This window comes from Panthera leo, chromosome A2 (assembly GCF_018350215.1).
Source record: "Panthera leo isolate Ple1 chromosome A2, P.leo_Ple1_pat1.1, whole genome shotgun sequence".
Classification (NCBI taxonomy): Eukaryota; Metazoa; Chordata; class Mammalia; order Carnivora; family Felidae; genus Panthera; species Panthera leo.
Genome location: NC_056680.1, coordinates 153,695,961 through 153,719,626, shown reverse-complemented (window position 1 = coordinate 153,719,626; position 23,666 = coordinate 153,695,961). Strand labels below are relative to the sequence as shown.

Below are 23,666 nucleotides of genomic sequence, written 5' to 3'. Positions count from 1 at the left end.
ATCAAATAGCTAATGTGCGTTCAACATCAGAATTTAAAGCCAGCTTGAACAGAGCTAGATACAAAGGCTGGTGGCAGACACATTTGTGTGTATATGAAGTATTTTTTTACAAAAATAGAAATTCTTGGGGCACCTGGGTGGCTCAGTCGGTTAAGCATCCAATTCGTTTTTTTTTTTTTAATTTTTTTTTTTTTAACGTTTATTTATTTTTGAGACAGAGAGAGACAGAGCATGAACTGGGGAGGGTCAGAGAGAGGGAGACACAGAATCCGAAACAGGCTCCAGGCTCTGAGCTACATTTAAAATATTAAAAAATAAATAAAAATGAAAAAGAGAAACTCTAAAAGCATAATCACAAGGCTTCTGCAGTTAGATTTGTCTAATCCAGCTGTATGCATGCTTCACCTTAGCCCAAACTGAAAACATTTGGTAACTTTCTCTCTTTGCTTGGAACTCACATAAGTCTACTTTTCTTGAGTGCTGAGCTTCTGAGTTCTGGGTACTTTCTACTTGCCTCAAGTAGACACTTCAAGTGTGTTTGTTTTCTAACCAATGTCTTCTGGATTGGAAAGAAGCTGGGAAAATCAGTTTGCAATGGAACATCCATAGAGTCTTAATCAAAAGGAATGAATCTCTACGGGTTGAATTCAGCAACTCTGACAGGATAATAGGGGAAATATTTTGAGGCTCAATGACTTTCCTTATAACACTCAAATACACCTTGCAGGCAGTTGCTTCTTTGGCTGTAGGCAAAGTTGACTCAGCTTCCTTTATGATCTCTGGAACCCCAGCCCCTTCTTTTTTGCTTCCTGAGGGCCCATGGAATGTCTCACAGGCACTCATGAGTGACCCAGGTTGTGTCATGCCCAGTCTCCTGTGTCTAGGCATGGACCCTTCTTCCTCCACAGAGCCAGATGGCCTCCATAGGTATCCCAGGTGATCTTTAAACGCCCCCCCCCCCCCACACACACACACGCACACACACAGGCTACCCAACAGAAAGACTGACAGACACATGTACCCCTTTAATTATAGGAGAAAAGTCAGTGTCTGGAACTGAGGTGAGTGAGTAGCTCAGTTTTCTACATTTGATGTCCAAAGACAGAATATGTTGGGAAGCCAGAGTCAGACCATCTTTTACCCTTGTGTCAAGATCATTGTCTGATCTGGGCAAGAATGTATCCTGTCGACTCCCAGCTTGCCCAGAGTTAAGCCCTTTGCCAGCTGCAGTCCAGAATTGCTTTGTCTTTGGCTTCTCTTTGATGCATCCATCCTTGGCCTGCAGTTGACTGGAAGAGGGGTGAGCCCTAGACCCCTTTTCTAACAGGCTGAATTGCCAAAAACTGTTATCTTTTTCTTCTCCCTGGCCTGAGTGAAGGATGGGGTGAATCACCTTCATGGCAAGCTCAGGGAAGAGGTTAGCTTCCCTCAACAGTGGGGAACAAAGAGGTCCCATGGCTCCCCTTCAGAAGGAAATGAGAGTAGGATCGAGCTGGAGTGGGATCAGGACAGGAAGTCCTGACAGTGACCATTTTTTCCATGGTATCCAGGCCTTCCTTGGGCTGTGCGTCTTATCAGAAGGGCTTGTCAGACCAGTTCAAACACAGTATCAAATGCATTTCCTTTCGTAGTTTTGTTTTCCTAAAAAGCATACTTACTATAAAGTTTTAAGATTACTCTTGTACACGTACTTGTATATATACATATATTTTTCTACGTAAACTGTGAAAGTTATATTTGCTATAAAACATTTAAGCAATAAGAAAAAAGAATAAGATGAAAAATGAAAATTTACTGCATACTGTCTCCCTCCTTAAAGGCAATCCCTATTTGGTACATATTCCAAATAGCCTCAGACTTTCTTCTTTGCCTGTAATATGTTTGCTTGTTTGTTTACAGAAGTGGAAACATGCTATCATAATTGAACACTCGTTTGTGAGAATAATTCTGTGGGGGACCTACATAGCCCTACTGTTTCTTTGTATGGATTGCCTTCATTTGTTTAACAAATTACCTGTTTTTGAGCCATTGGTTGCTTCTGAGTTTAGCCACTACAAACTCTCTGGGTCACTTGTTCCAATAGTTCTGTAAGATAAATTCCCAGAAGTGCAGTCGCTAGATTAAAATAGATTTCAAAGCCAAATGGATGTTGAATATATTTGTGCCCAGTGACGTATAATTTAAAAATGAGATCCTGATGCTCAGCCTTAAAAACAAAAACAAAAACAAAAAACAACTGCAAAATGTATTATTACCTCTCTCTCCCTTAACCCAAGCATTACCACCCCAGCTCCCCACCGAATTTACTCTGAATTTCTATGTAAGTTAATACAAAAATTAAAATCCATAGTGTGGTACATTCATAGAGGCAGTCTACTATTTTGAGTTATATTAAATTTAAAAAGGCAATATATTAACATTATGATCTCTAGGAGATTTTTTATGTTTTGTAGTTTGTGATCCAACAAACCATCTTAATTTTTGTCTCTTGCTGCTGGTTTCATGTTCCCACAACCTCGATCCCACATAATCACGATTCCACATATTGTGTAGGCGGGAACCTGGGATGGGTGGGGTGGGTTCCACACAAGAGTCAACCCAGTGCAGTAATCTAACGTGCCTCCCTCTTTCTCCCTCGTTCTTGCTTCTCAGAAAAAAATGTAGTCAGGGTTGTGTTTGACTTAGCAGCAAGTTCTCTGCAAATTCACTATGGGGAATGGACAGGGGAACCATAAGATACAAACCGGGCCACTTTGAAAGTAAAAAGGGAGCGCTTAAGATAAGTTGTTGGGGCCCCTGGGTGGCTCAGTCAGTTAAGCAGCCGACTCTTGATTTTGGCTCAGGTCATGATCTCACAGTTTCATGAGTTCAAACCCACGTTGGGCTCTGTGCTGACAGCGTGGATCATGCTTGAGATTCTCCCTCTTTCCCTCTTTCTCTGCCTCTCTCTGTCTCTCTCTGTCTCTCTCTCAAAATAAATAAATAAACAAAATTTAAAAAAAAAAAAAAAAAGGTAAGTTGTTAATTGATCTACAACAGGCCTGCCCTGGGACTATCCCTGGAAACTGCAACTTGTGGGCGCCCCGGGAAAGGGTGAGAGTTGGCCATTATCTGTCCGTTCTCCCTGCTGGTCCAGGGGCACTGACACAAGCAGAAATGAGTTTGCACCATCCCTCTGCCCCCCAGCCTTTCTTAGCCCCCCTAGAGTAGAGCCCGAAGTGCAGGGAAGGAGGAGGGGTCAGCTGGATAACCCAGTGCTGCATGTGAACTTCTCATTCCCACTAAAGGAGTCAGAGGAGTTGGACACTCCTGTCCCTGCCCACCCCCAGCTCACCATGGGGAAAAAAAAAAAAAATCACTGACTGCCTTTTCTCAGCAAATTGGAACCATTGAAGCAGGACACTTCTATCATTTTGTCTGTGCTTTCCATGTCCCTGTGAATTACAGGCTCAACCTCCCTGGATGTCCCATTTGTATGGGATCAGCAAATCGGGATTAAAACTCACCTTGTGTGGTCAGGGGAGATGTTAGTTGGGGGAGAAGCCACAGAGCACTGATCTGATCACTGGGCAGGGGTGACGGGGGCACCTGAGGTTTAGAACTTGCCTCCCCTACAGCTGGAGCAGGCCAGCTTCTCAGCCACAGACTCGCCCAGGGTGGAGACTGGGAAGACACAGAGGAACTTCTCGAAGCAGCTTGCCGGTGCTCTGGGCTTCTCTGCCAGAAAACGTCTCCAGCTCTCTGTGGGGGCGCAGGGGGGTTCTCTGCTTAATACTCTGACTTGCGGGTGAGAGTGGTTCAGATGTGGAATGAAGTGTGTGGTCATCCAACCCCCAGCAAAGCTCCCCGGCATCTTGTGGCCGCTGTCATCCTTTACATCTGGCCCATTTCACCATCTGTGTCGGTGACAGGCAACAAACACAACAAACACACACAAGCTCCCAGGACATCAAAAAGAGACCAGTGCTCTCTGTTTACCCTCCAGCTGAACTGGTGCATCTAATAGGGTGAAAAAATGTCAGAGAAAATTAACCCCCTAATGCCTCCCAGAACATGGAGACTTAGAGGTCTCAGCAGTGCCGAGGGAGGGTCCCAGAGGCTCTCCTTTCCCCAGAACCCTGGATAGCCCGGATCCCGGGCCTGGGGCAGACAGGAGGGAGATGGGGAGGGGGTCAAAGAGACAGCTTCTTTGGTTCAGGCTCCAGGTTCAAGCTGCCAACCTCCTGGAGGAAAAGAGAAGGAGGGGGTTTCACGATGGGGACCTGGAATAGCAGGAAGAGCCCGCGGGGGCAGGTCCACCAGCAACCCCCCCCCCCCCCACCAAGTCCCTGAAATCTGGCTTCCTTCCCTAACCCTCTGCTGAGACCTTATCCTAAGTTTCTAATGAAGCCAGTTCACTGTTCTTTAGCTCCCTAGTGTACGCGACACCCCTGACCCAGGTCAAGGTTGATGGAGAACTGATGTGCACTGATACACTGTCCACTTGTCAGAATGCCTAATGCTTCTGAACCACTTAGTAAGCAGTCACTGCCCAAGCTCCCAGTGTCCCATATTCCTGGGAACCCCAACCGCCCCAGATCCAGCCATCACAGGGTTCATCATAAGGCCAATTCTCATTGGCTGGTGTCCCAGCCACACCTTTGTTAAGTACTCTGCGTATTGCCTCCCCACCTGAGACACCACAAGATTTTGGTTATTCTAATTATCTGTAGAAAAGGGGATCTTCACTGATTCATTTTCTTTTTCTTACTCAACAAGCATTTGTACCTCACCCATAGTAGCCTAGCGTGGGTTAGGCACTGCAGAGGAATAAAAAGAAGCCCAACCCTCATGTCCTACCACTGTCTAGTTGGAAGGCCCAGATGAGGACACATAAAAAGAAACTGAGTCAGTGGGGCACCTGGGTGGCTCAGTGGCTTGGGCATCTGACTCTGGCTCAGGTCATGATCTCACGGTTCGGTTCGTGGGTTCAAGTCCCGCGTCGGGCTCTGTGCTGACAGCTCAGAGCCGGGAACCTGCTTTGGATTCTGTCTCCCTCTCTCTGCCCCTCCCCCTGCTCACTTGCTCTTTCTCTCTCTCTCAAAAATAAATAAACACTGAAAAAATTTGAAAAAAAAAAAAAAAAAGAAAGAAACTGAGTGAAGCTGAGTAACAAGGGCAATGTAAGAGTGCCCCGTGCCTATTTCTTCACTCTCTGCACTTTTCTCTCAGGGATCTCCTTCATGCTCACAGGTTCGCGGGCTCCCTCCCAGATTTGCACCCCCAGGGGTGTTCTTTCACCAGACCCCTAAATCTTTCCCTCTGACTGCCTACTCCACATGGCTCCTCTTGAATGTGCCATTTTAACCCTATCATGTCCAAAAGAGTGTGTTTCTCCATTCTGTATTCTCTTTATTTTCCCAGGTGAGCAAGTCTTAGCTCCTCCTCCTTCCTTTCAGGACATCCCCCAGTGTAAGCCACCAAGCCATTCCACCTTCTCCTGGCTCACATCCCATCGGTCCCTGTGTCCCGGGTGGGAGAGTACCTTCTTGCCCTTGCCTCACCTGCAACCTTCTCCTTTCCCAGCTATTGGAACCCAGTCTCATCTTAAGGGCCACCAGGTCCGACCTCTTCTTTGAGGCAGTCTGTGGCTATTCCGACTTCCGTTGCCCACCTCTGCGTTCCTCCAGTTTGTATTCGTTTGGTAACATCCACCACTGTGGTTCAAATTTAGTCCTTAAACTCGTGAACCGTGTGTCAGTCATTCCCTGGACTAATCTTGTCGTTTGATCGTGAACAACTGCAGTCTTTTACTGCCATTCGGTTGTTTGGGTTTATAGCTGTTATTCCTCCCTCTAGGAGGCAGGGACCATCCCATATACTTGTGTATTTCCCAGCATCCCCCCACCACCCAGCACCTCACGCTCTTTGATTCATCTTACTGATTAAATTCAAATCTCTCCATGCTGGCCCAGATGAGCTAAATAAAGTCATAGGGGAAAGACCATTTCCCTTTCTCAAAACCTAGCTAAGTAAAAATGAACATGTTCCCAGGCATTGCACAACTTGCAAGTACCAAACACCAGAGACAGATAGTAAACAAACAGAGCCAGGGCCTCGGAGTTCAGGGAGCCAGAAGACGGAGGGGGAGGGGAGTCAGGATGAGCCGGCTGTGCCGATCTCAGTGGGCTCCTCCTACTTTCACATCCAGCTCTGAAGCTGAGCCTGAGCACGTCCTGGTTCCTACTGAAAAGGAAGAGGGGTCAGCTCCCCTTCCAATGTCAAAACCAACTCACACAGATTACATTGTAACAGCAACTCGTGCTTGGGAGGGTTTTGCAGCTTTACCACACTTGCAGACAATTGAGGCTGGATCAGTAGCCCTGCAGATGAGTTGAGGAGGTATTATTATCATCGACACAAGCTCCTGTGTTATTACTCCTGTTTGTATTATTTGGCAGAGTTAAGCTCGCTTTATTACAGAAGGGACGTGTGGAGCACTTTTTACAGGACATGTGCTGTGCTGAATGCTTTACAGGTGCATTCTCATTGAATCCTCACTTGCAGTCTTTCAAAATAGGTGCTACAATGATCACAGTTTTACAGAGGAGAGGACTCTTTGCAAAGTAACTTGTCCAAGATCCCACAGCCTCAAGTGACAGAATGGGAATTTGAGCCTGGGTCTATTTGCAAACTCTTTGCTTTTAACCCCATCTCTCAAGGCCTTTCCCAGAACGGGGAGCTGTGGCAGAGAGGCCTGGGCCCCCTTCTCCCTCTCTGGGCTCGGGAGCCACGGTGCTGGCCCCGGGAAAGGGGGTGCGAGATGACGTCTTCCTCTAAGATTGCTGCCTTTTGTCCAAATGTGCTGGCCAGGAGCCAAGCTGGAAACTCTCTGCTCATGGAAAGAAAGAGAACAGAAGCCAGCAAAAGAGGGTGGGAAAGGGTCTGAGGGGGAGGAAAGGAAGAGGAGGGCAGGAATTAGGGAGAGAGGAGGTGGGAAAGTGAGGAGTTTGGGGCAGCACAGCTGGAGTCAGAGATGGGTGTCAGGAAGCAAATAAAATATGCCTTTCAGGTGCATCCCTTCAAGTGGCTACCTCGTGGTGTGGTGTGGCAGCCAGCCCTGGGAGGCACAGGCCCCTGGGAGGCACAGGCCCCTGGGAGGCACAGGCCCCTGGGAGGCACAGGCCCCTGGGAGGCACAGGCCCCTGGGAGGCACAGGCCTGGGGGCTCTCCAGGTGCCCAAGGGTCAGGACAGATGGGGCAGGGGGCCCTGCCTCCCCTCTTAGTATTAATGTTCGGTGAGGTCAGGTTACAGTGAACATCAGGAGAGCATTCAGAGGAAAAATAAGTCACAAAATGGCAGCCTGAGGGCTGCTTCTGGAAGTGGAAGAGAGGGCCAGGCAGTGCCTTGGTGCCAGGGTGTTCATGGTGGGCAGGAAGGAGATGGAGGGGAGGTAGAGAGGGGATGGGTGCTGGGTACTTGGAATAAAATCCAAGTAACAGTTTTACTGAGTAGCTACTCTGTATCCAGGAGGGGAAGGTCTGTACCCTGCCCCCTCCCCCACCCCACCCCCCGCCGGGCATTTATTTGGGTGTTAGGCACTGGACCTTTGAATCTGACAACCTGGATTTATTCAGCATGCATGTGACCTTGGGAAAAACTTACTCCCTCCAGGCCTCAGTTTCCACATCTGTAAAGGGGAGGCAATAGTAGGGTTGGTGTGAGGATTCAACAAAACAATCCATGTAGAATCTTGCCTAGAGAATAGTAGATGCTCAATAAACGTTAGCCATGCGTTCATTATTGCAGTTGGAAGTGGCAAACATGTGGACCTTGGGTAAAAAGTATTTAAATAATAGTCGAAGCACGCTTATTAGATGATCAAATGTAGATAAGTCAATAACTGCTCTAGAAATTCAGAAGAGCGGGGAAGAACTTTAGTTTGTGGGGTGGTCACAGTAGGTTCTGTGGAAATTTCAAACTAGATTTTGAGGGCTTGGTGGGAATATAATAGCAAAGAAAAGGGAGGGTGACAGCCGAGGGAAAGAACATGAACAGAAGTGCGGGGATGGGAACGTTCCAAATCGCTGAAGTGCAGGAGTATTTGCCACTGGACTATTCTAGCTCCTCTTGCCCGCGGTGTAAACTTGGGCAACGTATTTCATTTACATCCACTTCAGCTGCAAAAACAGCTGATCGCCAGGATGCTGCATCCAATGGAAGGGCGTCTGGGTGTCCCCTAACAGAGCCACCCTCTCTGCGTCTGGGTGGTTTCTTGCTGGGTCCCTCCTCTCCGTGTTTCAGTGCCGTTCTTTCCCTGTTTGTTTACTTCTCAGTCTTTGTCTTTCTTTCTGATTCTCTGTCTCAACTTCTATCTTACCCTCAGTCTCCAGTTCATTTCTTTTAACCTGCTAACATTAAGTCTCTTTTCCTCCCTGGAATAGGGCAGGGAAGCTCTGAACACTGTATCTGTTCATTTGTCTTTTTATAAAAAGAAAAAGCAGGGGCGCCTAAGTGGCTCAGTTGGTTTAAGCATCCGACTCTTGATTTCGACTCAGGTCATGATCCCATGGTTCCTGAGATAGAGCCCCACGTCGCTGCTTAGGATTCTCTCTCCCTCTCTCTCTCTTCCTCCCTCCCTCCCTTCCCTGTGTGCATGCGCGCGTCCTCTCTCTCTCTCTCTCTCTCTCTCTCTCTCAGAATACACAAATAACTTTAAGAAAGAAGAGGGGCGCCTGGGTGGCTCAGTCAGTTAAGCATCCGACTTCGGCTCTGGTCATGATCTCGCCCTCCGGGAGTTCTAGCCCCGCGTTGGGCTCTGTGCTGACAGCTCAGAGCCTGGAACCTGTTTCAGATTCTGTGTCTCCCTCTCTCTCTGACCCTCCCCCGTTCATGCTCTGTCTCTCTGTCTCAAAAATAAATAAACATTAAAAAAAAAAATTTTTTTTAAATAAAAAAGAAGAAAAAGCATTCCATGGGAGCCAGTGGCTAAAGTTACCTCGCGTCTGTAGGGCAAATGCTTTTGTTTTTTGTCGCTGTTTAAAAATCTCTCAACATCCTAAGACCAAAAACATTTCTCACTTAAAGAACAAAACAAAAACAAAACAAAACAAACACCAACCACCAAAAACCCACTAACCTCAGAAATCTCTCTGGGTTTCTGAAGAGGTGGGCTGACCAAGAAGAGAGGAGAACCACCTTCATCAAGAACACGGAACTAGTAGACCCAGGTTCTTCTTTCCATAGAAACAGGAGTCATCTGGGGAAAGGAAAGGAGTGTGGAGCTGGTGAGTGAGCCCTGGACGGGGCCACGAACCCTGGGTCCTGCTTCTGCCTTAGCCATCACCCAGCAGGGTGTCCAATAAGGTGAGCCACAAAACTCTTGGGCCACAGTGTCATCGTTTCTAGCCCCAACTCCCCCCAACCCCCGCCGATCCGTCCCCTTTCTGTGCTCATATTTAGTAGCTTCTCCAAGCCAGGGGCCTTTCTGACTTCATTATGTGTCCCCTCCCCTTTTTTTCTTTGAATTTCCTCACTAGGCTGGGGCCTCCTAAAAGCACTGTCATTTACAGGCCGGATTCCCAGTACTGACTGGGTCACAAGGGTAGAATTGCTGAGGCGAGGAGGATGTGGAAGGCTGGGTCAGCCCTTGCAGGCGTCATTCCCAACAGGGTCCTGGGAGAAGGGGCTCAGCATTTCCTGAAAGGAAGTGACTCCCATAAATAGACAGAGGGATGGGAAAAGGATTCGTCCATCCCTTCCCTCCTGTCAACTCGGCTCTTCCTTCTGTTGTCCAGACTATGCAAACTCTTGCAACTCTTGCGAACGTTTTTCATTCAAATGTGTCCCTGCCAGTGGGGGGGGGGGGAGATGTGATATCTGCTTTCTTGTATATATATCGCAGATCTAAAATAAGAACTGAGGAAGGCGTGCGTGCCTTTTATTTGTTCATTTACCCACAGTAACCTCTCATTAGTCCATTCCAATAAAAAGCTGGAGTTTTTGTCAGTGGCGTTTTATTGGCAAGAAAGGAAGGAGAGTGTTCATCTTCTGATTCCATGTCCTATTTCAGGGTTCATTCAAGGGTTCAGCAGCTCTCCTGTAATAAGGCTTATAATATGCTCTTCAGCTTCTTGGAAAGGTTAGGTCTCAGGATAACTTTACTAAGAAGTTTCCGGCACCTCCAGTGCCATGAAGAGTCTCCGCAGGGAGAGAAAGGGACTTCTTGAGAGCTGCTCTTCTGACCTTCAGTCGTGTAAGGGGAAAGATCAGAGAGCACCCAACCTCCTGCGCCAGGCTGGAGGCAAACCCAGTGGGGCTTGCTCAGCTTCAGCCATACGGTTGCAGATTCATGTTTAAAACTCACACATACAGTAGCTTTACTTTTTCGCTTTGGGAAAGTAGTTGAATGTAGCAGCTGAACACAGATTGAACAGGACACTGCATGAAGATGTCTGGTGGCACCCATGGGCAGAAGTGCAGCCTAGCCTCAGCAGGCGACTGGATCCAGGGGGTGCCAGGCCATCTTTGCACTGGCATCATTCTCTCCAACAGCCCAGCCCTCCGCTCCTTACTCCGCAGAGTGGAAGATGGCCACCTCGCAGCACTCGTTTCTGTCTTCCAGGACACAGGTTGACGCCACTCCCTAGGAGTGAAATCTGATTGGTCCGACTTGAGTCAGGCCTCCTCTGGAGCCAATCAGCTGTGGGTGGAGGTGGGCTCCTCACTCAAACATGGCTGCCAGTGACCTTGGGACCCTTCGAATGAAGGATGGGGCAGTTTGTAGAAAAAGGGAACTGCTTGTGAGGTAGGCAAGCTCGCATAGCGCCTGCCGTATCTACTACTTGGGTCATGTTTCTTTAACCATTTCGTGTTCATTTGTTTTACCATTGTATTCATAAGTATCCTAGTTTCGCTAAGTACTTTGCCAGAGATACTGCTTGTGAAGGAAGCAATGACATTCTAGAGCAAGGGCTCTGGGGCTAGACAGGTCTCTTTTAAAATCTAGGCGTGCCTGGGTGGCTCAGTCGGTTAAGCGTCGGGTCTCGCTCACGTCATGATCTGGCGGTTCGTGAGTTTGAGCCTACATCGGGCTCTGTGCTGACAGCTCAGAGCCTGGAGCCTGCTTCGGATTCTGTGTCTCCTTCTCTCTCTGCCCCTCCCTAACTTATACTCTGTCTCTCTATGTCTCTCAAAAAATAAATAAATGTAAAAAAAAAAAAAAAAGTTAAAAAAGAATCATGTACCTGTTGGTACATGATGCTAGATACTTAGATTCATCCTTCCTCCCCCATCCCACCTTCCTTCCTTTCTTTTTTTTGGTAATAGCTTTATTGAAGTATAATTCACTTACCATAAAAATTCATCCATTTAAAGCCTACAATTTCATGGTTTTTAGTGTATTCACAAAGTTGTGCAACCACCACCACAGTGGTTTAGAATATTTTCATCACAGGGAAGAAGAAACCCATACTCCTTAGCAACCACTTATCTCCTTTCTGTCTCTATAGCTTTCCCTGTTATAGACATTTCATATAAATGGACTCATACGATATATGGGCTTTTGTGACTGGCTTGTTTTCATTTAGCATAATATTTTCAAGGTTCACGTTGTAGCAGGTATCAGGACTTTGTTACTTTTAGGGCTGGGCAATATTTCATGGTATGGATATACCACATTTGGGTTCTCTCTTCATCAGTTGAGGGCGTTTGGATTATTTCCACTTTATGGCCATTCTGAATAATGCTGCGATGAATGTAAGCGTAGAAGAACATATGTGGACATATGTTTTCATTTGTCTTGAGAGATGCATTATTTCTGTAATTATGTTTGCGAAGAGCTTAAATCAATGCCTGACAGATCACCGGATGTAGCAGTGCTCATTTCTTTACCCTGACTTTCTCAAAGGTTATGAATGAAAGCTATTTCCTGCTTGCTGCCCTTAGAAGAAAGTCGGGCTCCCTAAAAGGCCTGACCCCTGTGGGTCAGACTCTGAGGTTACTGTCCCCAAGGGGTCCTGGCATCACCAATTAGCAGACTCTTGCATCAGGTTGTGAGAGGTCTCAATCCTGGGTGGTTCTAGTTAAAGATACTGAGGGAGCAGATAAGGAGGTTTGAGGACCAAACTACAGAATTTGGAGTGGAGAGTTACGAATTCCCTATCCTGTCTCTTAAACAATCATGATTCTGGGCAAGTCTCTGAACCTTGATTTTCTCACCTTCAAAATGAGGATAACAGTAATGCGTCTGGAAATTGGTGGGAGGGAGTGGGCTTCTGTATGTTATCATGTGTGTATACTATGGGTGCTGCACAATGTATTGTAAGCTCTAGGGCTGTCCTAGAAAAAGTCAGATTTTTGAAAATCCACTGAAATCACAGTGGGTTCTGAAGGCAGTTGGAGCCCCTCTGGGGTTATGGCAGGCACGGGTCAGATCCTTCAGGGGCTGGTGTTAACCGTTCAAGGCTGCAACCCATCATGTGAAACCCGTTCTTGCCTGCAGCTGGTTCTCTGGCTCAGAGAAAGATGCGGGTTATCCTCCTGCAGTTCACTACTTCTGCAAGCACATCGGATTTTCTTTTTTTAAGTAGGCTCCATGCCCAGCGTGGGGCTTGAACTCACGACCCTGAGACCAAGAATTATATGCTCTATTAACTGAGCCAGCCAGGCGCCCCAGGCACATCAGATTTGCGGGGTGATCTTACACGAACACCTTTGGGCTGTTTGGTTATTCCAGCATCATTTATTTAAAAAGTCCATCTTTGCCCTAGTGATTTAAGATGCCACCTTTATCATATATAAAGTTATTTTTTTTTAATTTTTATTTATTTTTGAGAGAGAGAGAGAGACAGAGTGCAAGCAGGAGAGGGGCAGAGAGAGGGAGACACAGAATCCAAAGCAGGCTCCAGGCTCTGAGCTGTCAGCACAGAGCCCGATGCGGGGCTCGAACCCACAAACTCTGAGATCATGACCTGAGCCGAAGTCGGAGGCTTAACCCACTGAGCCACCCCATCACCCTTGCCATATATAAAGTTCTATGTGTGGTTGGGTCTAGGTTTTCTGTTTTGTCCCCCCAGTGTATTTATCTATTTTTATAGTGCTACCACACTGTTTTAGTCACAGAAGCTTTAGAGTATGTTTTAATATATGATCGTGGGCCCCAAACCCCACCTCCCCACACACATTCTTTTTTATTGTTCTTCTTTCATTTTTCATAGTATTTTTCTTCTTTCATTTTTCTTAGCTCTTCTTGCATGTCGAGTATTTAGGTTTTAAAGTTTTCATTGTCCTCCTGGGAGGTCCTGGTGGAGGATCAGAGTGGGTTGGGGGTTGAGTTGTCTTTTGCACCTGGCTGTGCTTACTTACTTTACTAAACTGGTTTTGTAAGATTCTGTTTTCTTTCAAATTGATGAGCATTTAAGACTTCTAGTGCCTGGATAGAACTTACTTTCCCTAAACCTTCCAAACAGCATTTTAAAGCAGTCTTTTTAAAAATTTTTTTTTTTCAACGTTTTTTATTTATTTTTGGGACAGAGAGAGACAGAGCATGAACGGGGGAGGGGCAGAGAGAGAGGGAGACACAGAATCGGAAACAGGCTCCAGGCTCCGAGCCATCAGCCCAGAGCCTGACGCGGGGCTCGAACTCACGGACCGCGAGATCGTGACCTGGCTGAAGTCGGACGCTTAACCGACTGCGCCACCCAGGCGCCCCTTAAAGCAGTCTTTAATAGAGTGTTAGAACTTGGTAAACTTGCATGAAGCGTTTATAAGACTTTTCTGTAATATTCTGGCAACTGGGGGCACCTGAGTGGCTCAGTTGGTTAAGGTCCAGCTCTTGATTTCAGCTCAGGTCATGATCTCAGGGTTTATGGGTTTGAGCCCCGCATTGGGCTGCACAGACAATGCAGAGTCTGCTTGGGATTCTCTGTCTCCCTCTCTCTCTCTCTCTCTCTCTCTCTCTCTTTCTCAAATAAATAAAAAAGTATTCTGGCAATTGTTCTTCAAACTTGAAATCATTTCTGAATAAAAAAAATCTGTAAGGTCATTAGGCTTAGGGTAATATCTTAGTAAAAGCTTTCAGAAAATCTGCACAAATTGTATTCACAGATTCTGCCTTGGTTCACATGTTGATTGACCCCTGCAGTGGAATCCAGCCACTCAGTTCAGTGTAACCTCCTTATGGAATCGGTGCTGCTTTTCATTCAGTGGTTTGTGCCTCTTTAAGTGTTTAGTCATCCTGAGATTATGCAAACATCTATGCAAAGGAAATTCAGCCCATCCTTCAAGCCCAGGCCCACAAAGGATCTTGCCTTCACTCTTTTGTATCAGAGACACTCTTGTGCGTCTTTCCCTCCAGCTCTATTGAGATATAATTGACCTGCAACATTCTGTAAGTTTAAAGTATGCAACATGATGATGTGATATACGTATACATTGTGAAGGTTAGTTAACACATCTGTCACCTCGCAGTTAACTTGTGTGTGTTTGCAGTGAGAACATATAAGATCTACTCCTTTAGCAACTTTCAAGTGCATAGTACAGTCTTGTTATGTGCATCTTCTTTCCTGTACAAGAATGAAAACTCTCAGAGGGCAAATCAATCTCTTTATTTTATATTTCTCTCAGGCTTCACTCTCGGTTTCCCTTGCAAAGCAGACACAACTATTAGTTGGAAGAATGAATTATAGGATTATTTTCCTGTTAACCATATGTTTCCATATAATCTCTCTTTGGACCCAGGGCAACATCTGTACTGGGAAGTGGCAGGCCAGAATACAAGTCTTGGTGGTTGCTAAGGGAAAGGCGGTAGTGAGAACAGTGTCACTTACCCTTTCATTTAGGAGGTAGCTGTGCCATAACAAAACAAGTGCTGGACTGATGGGTTCGGGCCAGCCCAGCGCCCAGCCACACTTGTGGCCATAAGGCAACCAGAGCCTTTTAAGGGGCGCCACAGGGCAGACTCAGACACCCACAGACAACAGGGTTTGCATGTTCCCCATTATTTGTAACATTAATAGTAATGTGTGCTTATTATAGAAAGTTTGGAAATCTGTTTTTTTGTTGTTGTTGTTGAATTATAGGTAAGTATAGAGAATGGGGAAAAAATCATCCCAAGTTTCTTACCCAGTGACGACTGTTAATCATTTGTTACATTTACTTACAGTCATTTTCTTACACAGTTTTGGAAATTCCTTTTTAAGTTTACTTATTTTGGGGGGGGGGGGGAGGAGGGAGAGAATCCCAAGCAGGCCCTGTGCTGTCAGTGCAGAAACCATCACGGGGCTTGAACCCACAAACGTGGAGATCATGACCTGAGCTGAAATCAAGAGTGGTCGCTTAACCCCCTGAGCCACCCAGGTGCCCCTTTTACACAATTTGGAATAGGAATAGATTCTTCCTCCTCTTTTTTTTTTTTTTTAATATCTTATTCATATTGGACACAATATTTTTAATTTATTTTTTTAAATAAGAGCTTTATTGAGATATTTCACATACAGTACAGTTCACCCATTTAAAGGGTACAGTTTAATGGGTTTTGGCATATTTATAGAGTTGTGCAACCATCATCACAATCAATTTTAGGACATTTTTATCACTTTAGAAAGAAACCCCCAGCGCCTGGGTGGCTCATTCGGATAATCATCGATTTTGGCTCAGGTCATGATCTCACTGTTCATGGGTTCAAGTCCTGCATCGGGCTCTGTGCTGGCAGCTCAGAGCCTGGAGCCTGCTTCAAATTCTGTCTCCCTCTCTCTCTGCCCCTCCCTTGCTCATTCTCTGTCTTTCTCTGTCTCTCAAAAATAAATAACATTTAAAAAAATTAAAAGAAAGAAAGAAACCCCATACCCATTAGCAGTCACTCCTCTTTTTCTTGCCATATGCACCCTTGACCTAGGCAACCACTACTCTCCTCTCTGCCCTTACAGAATGGTAGTCTACTTAAACATAATTTCATGTGCTCTATGATAGCCCATCAAATAGCTATATTATAGCTTATGTTACCATTATATGGTCTGACATTTGAGTTATTTATACACCCGGGCACCCCATTTAGGATTATTTCTTAGGATAGATTCTCCAAATACAGAAGTATATCATCACAGACCATTAAAAAAAAAAAAGAGAGAGACCCACAAAAACGTTCAGTCTCCCTCCCAGCTCACTCAGCAAGCTGAGTGACGAAATTCGGCATGGCTGCAAAGCAGTGTAAAACAGTTGTTGATTTTGAAGAGCTGAAGGAGACAGACACTGAAAACAATGAGCTAGAGTCTGTTTCTAGACTGAATGAGATAGTATGAAGCCACAGTTGTTGCATAAGAAGCACCAGATTTGGGTTCAAAACCTAGACCCGTTCCTGGCTCACTCATGAGTTGTTGTATGAACTTGAACAAATGACCTAACCTAATTGAGCCTCTATTTCCTATCAGAAACATGGTAGGCACTTCGGCATTGACTTCTGTAGAGGTTAGAAGTAAGAAGCGGCTTCTGGTGTAGCCCAGAATAGAGAGAAAGAAGAGCAAGTTTAAATATTTGGGAGTTGAGGGGCGCCTGGGTGCTCAGTCAGTTAAATGTCCGACTTTGGCTCAGGTCTTACATGATCCCGTGTTCATGAGTTCGAGCCCCACATCAGGCTCTGTACTGACAGCTCTGAGCCTGGAGCCTGCTTCAGATTCTGTCTCCATTTCTCTCTGCCCCTCCCCCACTCACGATCTCTCTCTCTCTCTCTCTCTCTCTCTCTCTCTCTCTGTCTCAAAAATAAAAATAAACATTAAAAAAATATTTGAGAGTTGAAAGAAGTTGGAACCTGACTCCTCCCAGTTTGGTGACCTCCAATACACAAAAGGAACAAAAAAAGCTTAATTTTTGTTTTAATGAGGATAACACCACTGCACTGCAGGTTTATTATTTTTTTAGTAGGCTCTCCGCCCAACGTGAGGTTCGAACTCAACAACCCCCAGATTAAGAGTCACGTGCTCTACCAACTGAGCCAGTACTTTTTTTCTTACAAGAAAATATATTTACCAGAATTCAGATTCTTAAATCAGATTTTGGCAGTGTGAGCATATTTCATAGCTTTTATAACTCATACTTTGATGATTTGTGGCAAACCCATAGGAACTTTTTCCACAGCGGTGACACGGGTAGTTCTCAAGCATTCCCTCGGGAGGGCTGGCAGCACTAAAACCTTATACACTGTAGCTTAGTGCTCATATGCAAGATGGCCACCTAATTGTACTTTATCTCTTTTTACCTCGACAAAATACACAACCTAAAGGCAACATATGGAAGTATTTCTACATTGCGAGTGACGGAAAAAGCATGGGTTTGCAAATACTGTCAAGTGAAAATGTGTTTCCATTCTACTAAGGTGGCCAAATACATCTCTCTGTACATAAGAATGTTCTGCAGGTGTGAAACTCGGGTTTATGAAAGGAAGAAGAATAAAAATCTTTAGCTGCCTCTGGCCACAGGAGCATCACAAAGTGTGTTCCTTCCTGCAATGTCAGGCTGTTCTGGCCACAAATTCCCAGTGGCTTCATTTGTCAGACAAACTGACAGGTGCAGGTCAGGCAAATACTGACCAAATTGTTAAAAGAAAATATTGTCGGTAACTGAGGAGTCATACGGACAGAAAGTCTTAAAATGACTCAGATTATGCTTTTGGGCTTGAGGCCTCCTTTAGCGTGAAAATGAGCTTTTCATTTTCAAATGCTCATTGGAGCATTTACCCCTGGGTTCAAGGGACAGAGGCAACTAACTGTGGGCTGATAACTCCTCCACCAGATTTTGGAGCTGCTCTGAAATAGGAGCAAACGAACACACTGGAGTGAAAGGCTGCCTTACAAAGGAGAGGCCATAGGAGAGTATTTCTGTTGCCGACTGACGGTGCAAGAGGCAGAAAGATAAATATGGTTTAGCAGCTCTGACACCGTCCCATGACTTCCCTGGGGAGCTTAGAGATGCATATTCCTAGGCCCTCCTGGCAGTATGATTCACTCTGTCCGGGGTGGGGGCCAGATCTCCTCATGATCTGCAGTTGTTCCTGCTTTTTGTTTTTAACTTTTTTTTTTTTAATGTGAAACCTCATGGGTTTTTTTTCTTTTCTTTTCTTTTAATTTACATCCAAATTAGTTAGCATATAGTGCAACAATGATTTCAGGAGTAGATTCCTTAGTGCCCTTACCCATTTAGCCCATCTCCCCTCCCATGCCCTCTCTAGTAACCCTCTGATGTTCTCCATATTTATGAGTCTCTTATGTTTTGCCCCCTCCCTATTTTTATATTATCTTTGTTTCCCTTCCCTTATGTTCATCTGTTTTGTCTCTTAAAGTCCTCATATGAGTGAAGTCATATTTTTCTTTCTCCGACTGATTTTGCTTAGCATAATACCCTCCAGTTCCATCCACGTAGTTGCACATGGCAAGATTTCATTCTTTTTGATTGCCGAGTAATACTCCATTGTATATATACACCACATCTTCTTTATCCATTCATCCATCGATGGACATTTGGGCTCTTTCTATACTTTGGGTATTGTTGATAGTGCTGTTATAAACATGGGGGTTGCATGTGTCCCTTCAAAACACCACACCTGTATCCCATGGATAAATGCCTAGTAGTGCAATTGCTGGGTCGTAGGGGAGTTCTATTTTTAGTTTTTTGACGAACCTCCATACTGTTTTCCAGAGTGGCTGCACCAGCTTGCATCCCCCCCCCCTTTTTTTTAAGAGAGAGTGCTAGGAGAGAGAGGCAGAGGGAGAGGGAGAGAGAGAGAGAGAAATAGAGAGGGAGAATCCTAAGCAGGCACCACACACAGTTCAGAGCCCAAAGTGGGGCTTGATCCCATGACCTTGGGATCCTGAACTGAGCTGAAATCAAGAGCTGGATGCTCAACCGACTGAGCCACCCATGGACCCCTTATAATGTATTTTTTGATGGAGATAATAACTCACATAAAATTTACCACTTAGAAGTGTACAGTTTTGGGCATCTGGGTGGCTCAGTCCATTAAGCATCCGACTCTTGGTTTCGACTCAGGTCGTGATCTCACGGTTTGTGAGTTTGAGCCCTGCATCGGGCTCTGCACTAACAGTGCAGAACCTACTTGAGATTCTCTCTCTCTCTCATTCTCTCTCTGCCCCTCCCTTACTCTTGCTCTCTCTTTCTCTCAAAAGAAATAAATAAACTTTAAAAAAAGTGTACAGTTTAGTGACTTGTAGTATATTCACTGTGTTGTACAACTGTCACCGAATATTTCTGTCATCCCCAAAAGAAACCCTTACTTACATATCGGCAGTCAGTCCCAACTCCCCTTCCCTCTATGGACTTGCCTACCCTAGACATTTCGTATGAATGGAATCATACAACCTGTAGTGAAGACTACCTGGCTTCACCAGACCGGTTCCCCAAGTGGCAGTGGAGGAAAGAGCAGGCAGGCAGGCGTGGGCAGCATCCTGGAGGAGCTCCTCTCCCCCTTCCTTTCCCTGGTGGCTCCTCTCTAGGCACTGCCGGCTGCACCCCTCCCTCCTCCGGGTACCCTCAGGCTCTCTTGTAAGCGCTGCGCTCAGGAAGAGATCTGATACGGTCACTTCCCTCCTTCCTACCACAGGAAAACATTTTATTTCTGTTTTAAAATCTTGACACTCTTGTGGGGAGATACTTGGTTTTTTGTTTGTTTGGGTTTTTAGAGAGAGAGAGAGAGAGAGAGAGAGAGAGAGAATGAGAGCATGCAAGTGCCCAAGCACGAGCAGGGGAGGGGCAGAGGGGAGGTGCCAAGCCGTCTCCAGGCTATCGGTGCAGAGTCTGATGCAGGGTTCGATCCCACAATCATGACCTGATCTGAAACCAAGAGTCGGACACTCATAGCTGAGCCACCCAGGCACTCCAGAGATACTTAGTTTTTAATTAATGATTTCACCTTTTAGTACTCCAAGGTCCTTAAGGAAAGTGTTTTCAGAGATCAGGCTGGAACTTCAAGCTTAGTGGATTAACGTAAGGGAATTAAAAAAAAATTTTTTTAACGTTTATTTATTTTTGAGAGACAGGGAGAGACAGAGTGTGAGTGGAGGAGGGGCAGAGAAAGAGGGAGACACAGAATCTGAAGCAGGCTCCAGGCTCTGAGCTGTCAGCACAGAACCCGATGCGGGGCTCGAACTCACAAACTGTGAGATCATGACCTGAACTGAGGTCGGACACTTAACTGCTTAACCGATTTAACCAAGGCGCCCCAACGTAAAAGAATTTTAAAATAGTACAGGTTTTTGATCCGGTAATGTCAGTCTGGAGCAGTTACATTTTCTGTGGGCCTTTGAGACTGACCAGAAGCATCTCACTAAAAAATATATTCACGTACCACCCGTTATCTAGCTTCAGAATTTTGTCTAACATTTTAAATTGAATTAAAATGATCAGTACTAATTATTAGTACTAATTAAGCCCGTCTGATGAATGTCTCCATTGTATTTTTATGGAAAGCAATTGAGTGAGAAAATGTGTTTTTATTAGTCATACATTCATTATACCTCCTGGAAACCAGTCTGGATCACAAGGCCAGATTGCCCAGGAAGAAATAAAGAACGTTGGGTTGCGTAAGAAATCACCTGAGGCCTTTGCTTTACTGTATTGAAATGCAGCTTCCAGGCCATTGCCCGGACAGTTGGTTTTGGTACATTGGACTGGTGCCCAGGAACCTACCTGTCTGACGAGGTTCCCCGGTTCCCAGATTCCCAGTGGACCACACTTGAAATCGCTCCATCTTGCAATCCCAGACCTATAAAGTGATAGTGAAGTTATGGTAATTTTAAGTCAGAGAACTTCCCATCAGCAAATTAGGCTGGGCTTGTCACCTAACTAATGACTTTTAAACAACACAGGTGAAAAGGGAAGGGTCATAGGTTTTGGGGGGCCGCATTTTCCATTCCTCTGTGAATTCAGAAATGCCAGCACGCTGATTGCTGAGTGGGGGACGTTCTTTGCCTTCTGAGTTCCAGCCCCTGAAGCTTCTTGGAATATGACATCAGCTATTTCTCCAAAGATCATGCGTTTAACACTTGAAGCTGTTACTGCCCCATGGGAATCGTCTTCACTTCAGTACCGTATTAAGTGCTTCTTGTGACTTCAACCTCAGAGTCCATATGTGGTTCTCCATGTAGGAGACACAGTGGCTTTTGTCCCTTTTGGAAAAGCTCTGGCTTTCTGGGAAGTATAGGGAAATTGTTCTCTTTGGGGAGAGCTGGATGCCAGGGCCGATAGTGACCCAAGCATAGTCCCGGGTGTTCTCCCTGAGGGCCCACTCCCTGTCTTCCTCATCCTTGAGGCCCAGAGCGTCCTGCACAAAGCCTGGCATCTCGTTGTAGTGCCAGGGAAAGGGGGTGCCAGCTTGAAAGAAGAGGGTAGGTGGACAGAGCAGCTGCTCACGGGGAACAAGGCTGCATCCCTGCAGTCGGTCTGTGTGGAGGCAGAATGCAGGCATGAAGGGGGTGGCGGGGGCGGCCACTGTCCTTGCCATCTGACAGGCCTTGCACCAGATTTAGGACAGAAGGGCAGTGTCTTTCAGTCCGGCCAAATGGAGAGGCTCCAGAATTTTTTTTTTTTTTTTTGAATTTTTCAAATTGTAATATAGTGGACCAGAAGCTTTGTGGAACTTATGAGAGGGGCAATGAGTTCCTTCCTGTCTCTGAAAGGCTCTTCAGTGCTCTTTCCATAACAGGAGAGGAGAACCCTGGGCCTGGCTTTCTTAAAGAGCTGGGCTTGGGGCGCCTCGGTGGCTCAGTTGGTTGAGTGTCCGACTCTTGATTTCAGCTCAGATCATGATCCGACAGTCGTGGAATCGAGTCCCACATTGGGCTCTGTGCTGAGCATTGAGTCTGCTTAAGATTCTTTCTCTCACTCTCTCTCTCTCTCTCTCACTCTCTCTCTCCCTGTGCCACCTGTCCCCCACTTGTGCTTGCTCTCTCACTCATTCTCTAAGAATCGTAAAAAAAAAAAAAAAAGAGCGGGGCTTGCTTCCAGCATGGCCATCCCCCAAGCTGAAGGGTGCCACATGACTGGTAAGGGGCAGTTGAGGTCTGTGCGCAGGCCTGAGCCTCTTTCCTCCTCCCCAAACGCACACCTTCTTGGACCAGTCTGTTCCCTTCCTGTATTTTCAGCTCACCAGTCCTACCCTGCCTCTTTTTAATTTGTTACCCAAACTCACTCTCCTTTTTCTCTTCCTCCTGCTGGCCTCCCTCTCCTTGTTCCCGGGAGTTATTTGGATGTCTTGAAGCCTAGCCCTTTGATTTCTTGCAGGAAGGGGATGCCCAGGCCAGGAGTTTGGGCAGCCCACCCTGTCACCTGGCAGATAAACTCTCCTGGGAGAGGGGATGGGAATTTCGGAACCTTAGAGGAATTCAGAAGAGGAAGTCCCTGGAGGGTCAGTGGGAAAAAAATGTGAATCTCCAATATCTCAATACTCTTTGAAACTCTAGTCAAAGAGTTACCTCGTCCCCCTTGGGAGGGACGGGGACGAGGTAAATGAATTGCATAGCCCATCCTGTTGGCATTCTCTGATGGGCCTCATCTTCCAAACCACGTCCACCTGAGCAATGTCCATTTGTCCTCGTGTTGAGAGACCCAGAGTTCTATAGGGACTTGCTGTTGAAATCATACATTTTATTTTATTTTATTTATTTTTAAATTTCTTAACATTTATTTATTTTTTGAAAGACAGAACATGAGTAGGAGAGGGGTGGGGGGTAGCGGGGAGACACAGAATCTGAAGCAGGCTCCAGGCTCAGAGCTGTCAGCACAGAGCCTGACGTGGGGCTCGAACTCAGAAGCTGTGAGATCATGACCTGAACCAAAGTCGGACGCTTAACAGACTGAGCCACCCAGGTGCCCCGAGATCATACATTTTAATCAGCCACTTCACTTCACTTGAATGTCAGGCTCTGGCATATCGTGCAACCACCACGGCACTGAGGCAGCTGCTTTGGTATCCACATGGTCCTGATTATTTTTCAGGTCTAAGGTGCCCCGTGGGATTCCTGGGTTTGCCAGAACCACCTAGTTTCCCTTAGACAGATGACCCTAGGGGTTACATGTTTCCTCCCCTGGGTTTGCGGCCGCTGGGAGAGGTCCTTCCTGCATGGTTCCAAAGCCAAGGACGCTGTGGGTGCGTGCTTCCCGTGAGGGCCAGCGCAAAAGTACCTCTGTGCAGATGTTTCTGCTTTGGCATCTAGTTTATTTCTTGTTTCAAGTAAAGTAACAACTCGTTTCTTCTTTGGGGACTTTTAGCTCATTACGGGTTCTTAGGCTGAAAGTGTCAGGTTGAGCTGGTATCTGTTTTGCTTACACACACACGCGCGCACACACACACACAAGATTGGCATGGGGTCTGGAGGTGAAGAGGTTGGTATGGGGTCTCAGTCCAGGTGGACCTCGGGATTCTGTGCCCTCCCCTGGGTCCGGGATTCTGAAGGGTGTGTTCCAGTCACACATACCCCCGCCCCACTCCGGGCTGGACTCTATCAGGGATAAATAGTTCAGGGTGTGGGCCCTAGATCTGCCGTGGTGACTCACCCAGTGTGCATCCCTGTTCCCCCAGGCGACTTGGAGCTCCTCTTGGTGCTGACATGATGACAGTGTGCAGGCCGGCCAAGGGCAGCCACAGCCAGACTGAAAACCTGAGCTACAAATTGGCTGACAA

The 23,666-nt window shown here is 46.2% G+C and overlaps 1 protein-coding gene and 1 long non-coding RNA gene across 9 annotated transcripts in view; one reads left to right on the top strand and one right to left on the bottom strand.

Moving 5' to 3' along the window:
• The window catches only part of DENND2A (DENN domain containing 2A), a 102,710-nt gene that overhangs the window by 3,761 nt on the left and 75,283 nt on the right, over positions 1-23,666 (top strand). For 2 of the 4 annotated variants that reach the window (XM_042926532.1, XM_042926531.1), the window contains exons 1-2: positions 10,672-10,787; positions 23,565-23,666. In XM_042926532.1, the coding sequence (XP_042782466.1) occupies positions 10,714-10,787; positions 23,565-23,666 (176 nt within the window). In that variant the 5' untranslated portion in view covers positions 10,672-10,713. Of the gene's footprint in view, positions 1-10,671; positions 10,788-23,564 lie in introns of those variants that run through there. The other 2 variants (XM_042926552.1, XM_042926535.1) reach the window with 1 other exon arrangement.
• LOC122212648 lies at positions 295-23,626 on the bottom strand. Of its 5 annotated transcripts, XR_006199250.1 has the most exons (6): positions 23,540-23,626; positions 20,675-20,750; positions 9,120-9,239; positions 3,507-4,223; positions 2,015-2,206; positions 334-1,641 (listed from the first exon to the last, which is right to left on the bottom strand). It is a non-coding gene; the product is annotated as an uncharacterized LOC122212648 (long non-coding RNA). The 5 variants fall into 5 exon arrangements; XR_006199238.1 differs by lacking the exons at positions 20,675-20,750; positions 23,540-23,626 and adding an exon at positions 9,573-10,608 and having other exon boundaries at positions 295-1,653; XR_006199237.1 differs by lacking the exons at positions 20,675-20,750; positions 23,540-23,626 and adding an exon at positions 9,573-10,608 and having other exon boundaries at positions 295-1,641.